The 9915-nt window shown below is 39.0% G+C and overlaps 1 protein-coding gene across 2 annotated transcripts in view; it reads right to left on the minus strand.

The window, feature by feature from the left end:
- LOC119656119 (dynein light chain 1, cytoplasmic) overlaps positions 1–4259 on the minus strand; it is an 81567-nt gene extending 77308 nt beyond the window's left edge. The window contains exons 1-2 of one of the 2 annotated variants that reach the window (XM_038062444.1): positions 4032–4259; positions 3716–3788 (exon numbers count right to left, since the gene is read on the minus strand). In XM_038062444.1, coding sequence (XP_037918372.1) covers positions 3716–3771 — 56 coding nt within the window. In that variant the 5' untranslated portion in view covers positions 3772–3788; positions 4032–4259. The remainder of the gene's footprint in view (positions 1–3715; positions 3789–4031) is intronic. The other variant, XM_038062446.1, reaches the window with a different exon arrangement.
- Between the last annotated feature and the right edge of the window lie 5656 nt (positions 4260–9915).

Raw genomic sequence — 9915 nt, forward strand, 5'->3', positions numbered from 1 at the left:
CATCTCGACTTATCGGCCACCGCTGCCATCTAAGTTCGGAATGATGTTCGACTTCGTGTTCTTGCCGAATGCCGAAGATGAGTTTGTCTGGATTTGATGTTTAGGGATGAGAGATGCCGGACTTTCGGCGCCGGCTTGATGCCCTGAAGAACGCCGTTTCGGGCACGGAGGAGCAAATCCTGTTAGGAGGTGATTTTAATGCTAGGGCCCTTGAATGGGGCATGTTTCAGCCAGACTTCAGAGGGAAACGGATTCTGGGAATGACGGAAGCATTCCTGATATCACTTTTGCGTCGGAAACTCATCGGATCATCGGTGGATGGGTGGCGATTTCTGGAAGACTTTTGTCGGCGAGCATCAACCCGACACTCTCCCTGCCTGTGGACTGCCGCGAGGGTGAACATCGGGAAGTTCGTCGCAGCTCTTGGAGCAGGCAGAGTGGCGCTGGAGGGCGCTCCGACGGGTGGTAGCGTTGCAGCTGACACCGTCGTAAATTCAGTTATGAACCTGACCTCAGCCGCGATAAGCCTTCCATGTACTCGTGAACGGCAGAAATTGCCGACCTACGGAGGGAGTGTCATAAGCTCCGCCGTTTGGCACAACGTTTGCACGCCAACGAGGAGACATGCGCCATAAAGGCACAGTATAGATCAGCAAAAAGGAGACTCCGCAGCCGGATAATAAAAGCAAAGCTAGCAGCTGGCAGAACCTTGTCTACAAGGTGAATGAGAATCCGTGGGGACTTGGCTATAAGCTTGTCAACCGGAAAATCGGGGCTCTGCGGAAGCCCTGCATACTAAGTATCGGGCAGATGGACCGCATTGTAAGCGCACTATTCCCCAGATACGCTGTACGGGTTGATGTCAATAGCGCGGAAAGAATCGAGGATTGCCCCCTTTTCTCAATAAGAGGGCTCGAAGAAGCGGTTCTCACTAAAAAAAACAAGAAGATGTCAGATCATCATGGCACATCGGCGGAATTTTCAGAATAGGGAGATCCACAGTGGATGCTATTATGGAGGTCGTAGATGCGGTTCATCGAGTCGAGGTACACAACCGCCGATCTCGACGAATAGTGCTTCTCGTAACGTTTGATATCAGGAATGCCTGCAATTCCGTAAAATGGGCAGATATCCTGGGCACATTAGAAAACTTAGCTGGAGTTGCGACCTTGAGTCGGCTAATAGCGAATGTGGGGGGCCCTACATCTACTAGAAGACGCCCCCTTATGGGTGCAATGCAGTCGGTTCTGCTCTATCGCGCGGAGGTATTGGCTAATGCCCTTGACAAGGAGATGCATCGTAAGCGCCTTGCTCAAGTGCCGAGACAGGGAGCTTTGTAAGTGGCGTCTGTTTACCGCGCTGTCTCCAAAACGGCCGTGATGGTGATCGCGAAAGTTATCTCCGTTGCTCTCCTTTCCAAGGAGCGCAAAGCTATCTACCGCCATAAGGCGAGAACTTAAGAGATGTGGTTGTCCGTGAAGAACGTCAACGTACCCTTACCGAGTGGCAACTCTCTTGCCAAAATGAGTTAAGGGCCAGATGGAGTGTACGGCCCATCGAAAATTTAGAACCGTGGCTGAACCGAACGCATTGTGAGATTGATTAATTCCTCACCAACTTGTAAGCGGACATGGAGGTTCTCAGCCTTACCTGCACAAGATTGGAAAGGCGCGATTTCCTGATTGTGTGTTCTGCAATGGAGTGGCGGACGACGCTGAACACACCTTTTTCTCTTGCGAAAGGTGGAACGGCTTTCATCAGCAGCTTCATGCAGACACAGGGGAGCTCTCTCCAGACAACATTGTTAGAGAGATGCTGAAGAGCGCTGACACCTGGAGCCGTGATGCGCATTATGATTGAGCTCTTCTTATTGCGAAGAAGATTGAAATTGACTGGCGGAGGGGCCGCATGGCAAGGTATTCCCTGAAATAACAGCTCCCTTCCTTCCCTCCCGGCCCGTTGGTGAAAGGGATTCCCTGACTTGAAGGTTCCCCAAGCTGGGACAGCGGGAGGGCTACCCCGAAGTAATGTGTCAAACGGTTCCAGGCTAGATCTCTGATGACAGGGAGGTGCTTAGTTGGTAGTCCGATAGCGTACTGTTGCGGGAGTTCAACACTCTGTGCGTAATCGCATTCTCCTTCCCCACTTCCTCCCCTCCCCCAAAAATAAAAAAACACCTGGCAACAACAAATTTTTGACGTGGTCTCTTTGATAGGTTTTTCTTTTCAAATATGATGGACTGAATTTACAATCGACATAGATCCCATTCTGTTCTTTCAGCTTAAAGGAGGCAAACCTCCGCGTGGGGTAGAAATCTTCAATTTTTGAGAGCTATATTTGCTGTTAGCAGGAATAACCGTTATACGCCTATGACAGACTCTAAATCAATGTTACTCTACCAAATTACACCGATATTGTATAGGAGGATAGAAGTGGACAAGGGATTGCGCGATTACATTTTTTCAGAACGAGATACAAAGTATTGAAGTACGACTTAGTGACAAAATACCATGCCTATTACAAATATTCCCCGTAGAAAAACTTAAAGAATGATTGAGTCAATCCGCTGCGTCAGATTATTTTCCCGACCCACATATAATACCACAATTGACCCTATCTGGCTGTTTTTTAAGAAAAGAAATTATGCTTCATAATCAATGTATTCGTACTTTTAGACCAAAACATTATTAGAAAACATCGAGAAAATATCCGGAATTATGGCCGGTTGATAGAGCGGTATAAAGTAGACAGGGAAATTGGCGAAGATGCGTGTATTCTCCATTATTATTTGAGCACCGGCTTAGCCTCGCAAAATTTATGTAAAGCAGTGAAGATATATTGATGCGCAAAAAACGTTGTTCTGTTTTCCATTTCAATTTGGCTAAGGTACATAACTAGGTGAACGTCAGCGACATAGACGAGGTGTTTGAAAGTTCCATAGTACATTGAGATGACTGGCAACAATGGAAACTATGGAATCGATTTTTTGGTGAGTTTAAGATGAGACCTCCTTACATGTAAGCGGGTGGGTGCGAAATTGGTTTCTCAGAATAAACAATCATACGCTACCCTATCGAAACTTCACTTGATTAACCATATATTTTGAAAGTTAGAAAGATTATCAAATTTCCAAGCAAAAAATGGTGGTAATAGAATTTAAAATAATATTTGAAGAAACAGTTGGTAGTGGCAGAATGAGTTCCACTTCTGATCTAAAGAAATAAAATTGTCTGTAGTGTATTGTATTGTCTGTCGAATAATATCAAAGAATATGCGGAAAAACTTAATAGACTTTTAATTGAAAAATTAAGCAAAATGAGATGAAATCGTTATACTGAATATTGGGGATGTATAGTATAGTGAAATCAGTTGTAATTGCAGTACTACAATTAGTAATTTACTTCAGAAAGCTACATTCTAAATATTTCCAACAAACACGTAGCTCAGGTAACATAACGTCGCAGTAGTTTCAATTGAACAGCGGAGTTTTATGTGGAAATAAAAACATGTGGAAAAAAACGATAACTTAATTTAATCACAAGAACAACTTTTCTATTGTATTCGAACAGTTTCAAGCTGCGAAAAGGAACGGATAAAGGGACAATAATTTCAAATATCTTCAAGCAACCAACCTCTCTCTTCCATTGAAAGAAGTTCTTTGCAAAATATTTTCTACAAAATTATAGAATATTGTATGGTAAAATGAATAATTTACCAACGAATTTTCAATTTAATGTTATCAGAAAACGTTGCCTTTACAGTCTTGCTCATGAAGTCATATCACCGGCCTGAGGAAAAGAAAAGACAGAAGTAAACTGAGGAAAACTCAAGAAAACTAAAACTTCACGTAATTTATTGTAACATTCGTATATATATATCTCATGAAAACAAATATGTACAGCAAAATTTAGAAATAGGTTTATGTGATTATAAGCGCAAGGTAGCACTGCATGCATGAGAGAAGTAAACATTTGGAATCACAGATGAACTTAGAAGATTAAGGGCATGAACTATTATTAATTTCTGGTTACCTATTTTACTGCCGACAGATTTGGCACTACTTAATTGTCAGTTGAATTGTAGTTTTAAATTACACTTGGCTGATGAAATTTAGTTAAATATTATCATTACAGCTGTTTCTACGGTATATAGCAATTGGAATAAAATTATCACTGCATTTTTGTTAACCTTTATGTGAATAAAATTGCTGATGATAACAGGTGATTAATCGATGAGCTTATGCTGCAGAATAAGTTTGCTCAAATCTACTGCTGTCTGCCGAATATAAACATTCACAACCCAAATTCTTGCAAATGCGCATTCTCCTCTAAGTAAGGACCCAAACCATGCATGTTTAACTACTTCCACAGGCAGAGGTCAATTACTTCAATATTTTTCAAGACTGCAAATCGATCCGAACGCAGTCTGGTAGTCGATTAAAGGAATCTGTGGCTCCGTCGGTTAAACTCATAGCGACAAAATGTATTTCGACTCCTTAATAAAGTATCAATTTTCGGCTTTTATAAATATTTCATACTTTGAATTTTTGTAAGCATTCACTAATTCAATAAACGTAATTATTTTAACCGTTTATTAACGCATTTCAAATTCAAACGCTGTAAATTGGTGACCCCGACATAATCGGGAGCGGAGTGAGTCAAATTAAACAGATTATTGGCCGCGGGCGGTTTTGGGCAACTAAAAGGCAGTGAATTTGATGGTGCAGAACAAATACCCAAAGCAAATCCGGAACTTTGACAGAGACTAGAACAATTATTGCCTCTGCCTAGGTAAAACTAAACGAATTGAATCTGGGCGTGATGTAAAACTGCCGCCATTTTGGACGCGTCGTCCGACTTTATGGTTTTTGAAAATGAAACAAAATTGAATGCCATCATCATCATCAACGGCGCAACAAACGGTATTCACTCTAGGCCCGCCTTAATAAGGAACTCCAAACATCTCGGTTTTGCCCCGAAGTCCACAAATTCAATATCCCTAAAAGTTGTCTGGCGTCCTGACTTAAGGGGGTCATCCCGTGTGTCGGATTCGCGGAATCGAATTTTTTTTTTGCATCAATTACATCTAGATATAGTGTACAATATATAGGCAAAGTGATTTTTTGATATTCGGAGTCGTTCGGAAATTATAGTGTTAAACACGTAATAAGTCACATGCCATATTTATGACGATCGCCGTAATAAACCGCGTATTTATCGGTCTGAATAACGTTCGAATGACTTGCTAAAAGTACAAAAATTGGAGCCAAGGCTGTACATGTGTTTCTTCAAGAAACGGAAGGTTTATGGATTAGGTATAGCAGATTAAGGGTCAGTTAAGGTTTTATAGTTAAAAATGGCATTCTACTTTTTAAATGCGTTTTTCTCGAAACTGCATGTTAAAAATCGGCTGCCACCATAGCCCAAAATCTATCCAACGAAATTCTTTGAAATTTTCACGACTTATTCAAAACATATTTCTACGGTCTGCAAACTAGGATAATTGCGATTCGTTCAGCAGTTTTTTTTTCATTCATTGAAGAAGCCATGAACGAACACCAAAATTCACAATCAAAAGTTTTACACGACCCCAAAAATTTAGTTTTTAATATTTTTTAATAATCCTAGTTTGCGGACTGTAGTTACATCTCTACGTCTACTTTTTTCTTTAACATGATCACAGCGCCCCCTAGCGTGGCAGCAGGAAAACACCTTTTTTGGAGATGGGTGTATAAATTGTCCTGTATTTCAATAACCAACTATGCGATCGTGGTGTAAAAATTCCAATGCACACTCAAGATATCAGGCCAAAAAAGCGGCCTTCACACGGGATGACCCCCTTAAAGCATCGCTCCATTCCAGGCATATTTTTTTCTATATAGACTTTGCCCCTATATACTTTCCGGGCTGGATCATTCTCATCCATACGGATTAAATGACCCGCCCACCGTAAACTATTGAGCCGGATTTTATCCACAACCTGACGGTCATGGTATTGGTCATAGATTTTGTCGTTATGTAGACTACGGAATCATTCATTCATTCATGTAGGTGGCCAAAAATTCTGCGGAGTATTGTTCTCTCGAATACGACCAAGAGTTCGCAATTTTCCTTGTTAAGAACCCAAGTCTCCGAGGAATACATGAGGACTGGTAAGATCATTGTCTTGTACAGTAAGAACTTTGACCCTATGGTGAGACGCTTCGAGCGAAACCGTTTTTGTAAGCTGAAATAAGCTCTGTTGGCAGCCAACAACGGTGCGCGGATTTCGTCATCGAAGCTTTTATCGGTTGTAATTTTCAATTCTAGATAGGAGAAATTATCAACGGTCTCAAAGTTGTAGTCCCATATAGCGTTCACAGACGACGAACCAGGTTGGTAACCTAGTTACGGTTCGTTTGCCACGCAGCAACTGACCCTGAAATTTCATTTCGTTGCAGGATCGCGAGGAGTGCACATCGTCGTGCCGTAACGGTGATTACGATGCTAGATGTCGAATAGTGCACATCGTTTCGTCGTGAGCTTCACTATGTTGTGCGCTCCCTCCGGGAGGGTTTTAGGGAGTAGCAATGATTGGGAACAACCGGATTTAAACCTGAATGATTATTTGTATGTCCAGTTTAAAAGCCATTAATTGACTATTCTTTTTAAATTCCAACGAAAAAGGCACAAGCTTAATGTGAGAGATTTAACTAGTCTAAGCTAATCTTATGTAAGTCTTATCAACAAGGATCCTTGTTTGGCATTACTTTATTGGAGCTAATATGTTACATTATTTGCGCATTCCAGCTTCTTATTTAGTCTTGTAAATCTTGTTAAATGTTTGTGTTGAGTTGCATAGTCCGATGTAACACTATGGCGTCGTGAGCAGTAAATGCTAGTTTTGTAAATAAACTTAATATTATATATTTTCTATTTGGAAGTTACTTACCAATTAACTACGAATTTCACTTTCAATATTCTGCATTAGGTTACATTTTCACAAATTACCGCACTTATTACATTTTCTAGCTTAAGTGCAAATATGCCTTTGATTTTTAAGGTTTCGTGTAAAACAAAACCTTATTTTTAATTCCCAACATACCTCAGGCTATTATTAGCAATTGTTGTGGCACCCTCGTTTTTGATGCCAAATGCGTGTAATGCAATAAAACGATCTTTATGAAAGGATTCATGCGGCTTAGGAAGGTAATAATGCAGATATAGGAAGTGCAGATATAAACATATGTCATCTTTAACCAATTAATTAGGTTATTAGGTTAATTAGAATTTGGTGGATCAACTTTTATGTTTATGTGTACATAATTTAATTTAATTCAATAAACGCAAAGAAATTAAGGGCATATTGATGCACTTGGTAAGATAGGAATCTTAAATTATGTTTGTTTGATTTCGTGTTGCATCTTAATTAACTTCTTAATTTCAAAATGAAGCAATAATTTATTACTTTCAAAAAATGCACCAAGTTGGTAAGGGTATACAATTACAGTGTGTCAAGGGCTAGAGGATTGTGAAAAATACATTTGGAATTGTGGGAATGCGATTCCGCATTCTTAGAAACCGCATGAATTTGAACCCTCAAAAAGCTAGCATAATAGTTCTAGCATGTTGTTATCTCCACAATTTTTTAAGGAGTACTTAAGAGGAAGTGTTGATGTTGAACACAATAATAAATGGTGATATTCAATTGGGTGCTTGGAAACAAGACAGCAAGCAGCCAACTTCAACTGTAGTTATCAAGAAATGCAACTTCAATAGCAAAAGAAATAAGGATGAAATACACTAGGTATTTTAATGGTGTTGAATGGAAATGAATGAAAACAACTATTAGGTTTTCGTCTTATAAGTATGCATTTTGTACGATGGTATAATTTATAAATTTGTGTAGAGACTAATTATTAATATAATAAGTGCATGTATTAGGTTTTAAAAAAAAGGAAAATGTAGATGATGTGTAACTATATGTAATTATATGAAGAAATAATAACAGTTTATAATTATGAAAAAAGTCGGATCCCTCAATAGCTCGTATAAGCTAGAAGGTTCATTACCGTCAAGATCATTTTCAATTTGGGGTTGAAGTTGCTAATGTGAAGGCTTCAGCGATATTGACTGTAGTCAAACATAGGGCTCCCAATTGCCTCAGCGTGAAAATATCTTCTATTGCCTTTTTTTGCGTATATTTGTTGGAGCGGGGAAAGCTTCTTAATTGAAGCTCCACAACTTTCTGAATGCGTGCTGACATCGTCTTCCGGCTTCTCTAAGAACGCCAACTGGGTCAGCGCATCTTTAAGTAGCGCATACCGCTCCTCTAACTGTTCATCATACGTTCCTCCCCTTTTGACGCTGGGACCCGGCTCATGAGTTTCCTGAAATAATTAAATAAAGTTAATTGTAACATAAATTAATGAATAATTTGAAATGTAAGTATAGAATCTTCAATTAATAGTTTCTTACCGTTGGTAGCTCAAGGTCTTCATCATTCAAGTCGACGGTAGACGTACCACTCAATTGGATTTCTTGATCCCTCAAGAACTCAACGAGATCAAAGTACCATACCTTTTTTTCACGGTGTCTTCATTTGCGCTGCCGTGTATGGACTTGTACACTTCCAATAGTTTTGAAAATGCAACTTTTTTTTCTGTTTGTCTTTAAAGACATCCGATTTGATCTTCCAAAGCTCCGGCAAGGTTTGTAGCACGGAGAAAAACTCCTTCCACTCGTCGGTATCCACAATCTCTGCCATACTACTTACTACAAATGTACTACGAATGTAAATAAGATCTTACAATAATAATTTAAAATATACAGCAAACAATTGCAAATCTAAGTCCTATCAGGTTTTTGTTAATTAATTTAATAAATCTAGCTGAAAAATATCAAAATCTCTCTGAAAGAAAATTATTAGTAAACATTAATGTTACAAGAATATTCGATTATAATGTATGGTGTAAGCGGCTTATAACTTGCTATCTACGAATATAATGTTCCTATTTATACTGTGTCAGGTAATTTCCTAATTTCTTCGTCAATACAAATTTATCGTACCTCGTTTACTGCCTTGCTACAGGAGTAATCCCTGTCGATCATGTACGAAGGAAATTCCATTAAAACTATACCTATTTCGGTGTGGCGACATCACCACCTTTCCTTTTTAAACTGGACTTACTTTTTATTGCCTATCATAATTCACATATTAAGCCAGCACAGCTACCTATTCATCAATTGAAGCTGTCCTTCCTGAAATGCAAGCAATAATTCGCAAAGGCGCCGTGCATATTTGAAAATGGTTCCTAAAAAAATATATGCGTGCCATCCCCACATTCCTTACACTTTAATTTTTATTGGCCATCATTATTTTCATTGTCGGCATTGCCCACCTCACTCACGCAACAATTTTTTACAAAACAAAAACATCACACAAATTAAATATGGTAAAGAGGTAAACCTGAAAATGGATATATGGTACCTATGAACATTCGTTAATTGCGTTCCTCTCCTTTTTACAGACATTTGAATTTTTGTCTCCAACCTAATTAGCATGATTGCCAGCAAGCAAACTAATTAAGTTAACCAACGATCCGTTGCAAGGGAAATGGTTGCTAAATAGCAAAATATGGGAAAACTATGGAAAGTAATGTGCATATTTACAAAAGCAACATGAAGGAATGTATGTGCCACCTTTGAACATCGCATTTAATTAATAATACTAATAAATAATTAATAAACAATTAAATTATCTCTGGGGAAGTATCTATTCGGCTTACAGACGGTCATTTCGTCTAAAGATTGAGTAAAAATATAAACATCTCAAAATGTATATCTGTGTCGTCTTTCACCAATATGTTAATTAGAATTTGTTAGATCAACTTCTTGTTTTTCAGTGGGCATAATTTAATTTAATTCCATGTTTGTT

Source organism: Hermetia illucens, chromosome 4, assembly GCF_905115235.1.
Source record: "Hermetia illucens chromosome 4, iHerIll2.2.curated.20191125, whole genome shotgun sequence".
NCBI lineage: Eukaryota > Metazoa > Arthropoda > Insecta > Diptera > Stratiomyidae > Hermetia > Hermetia illucens.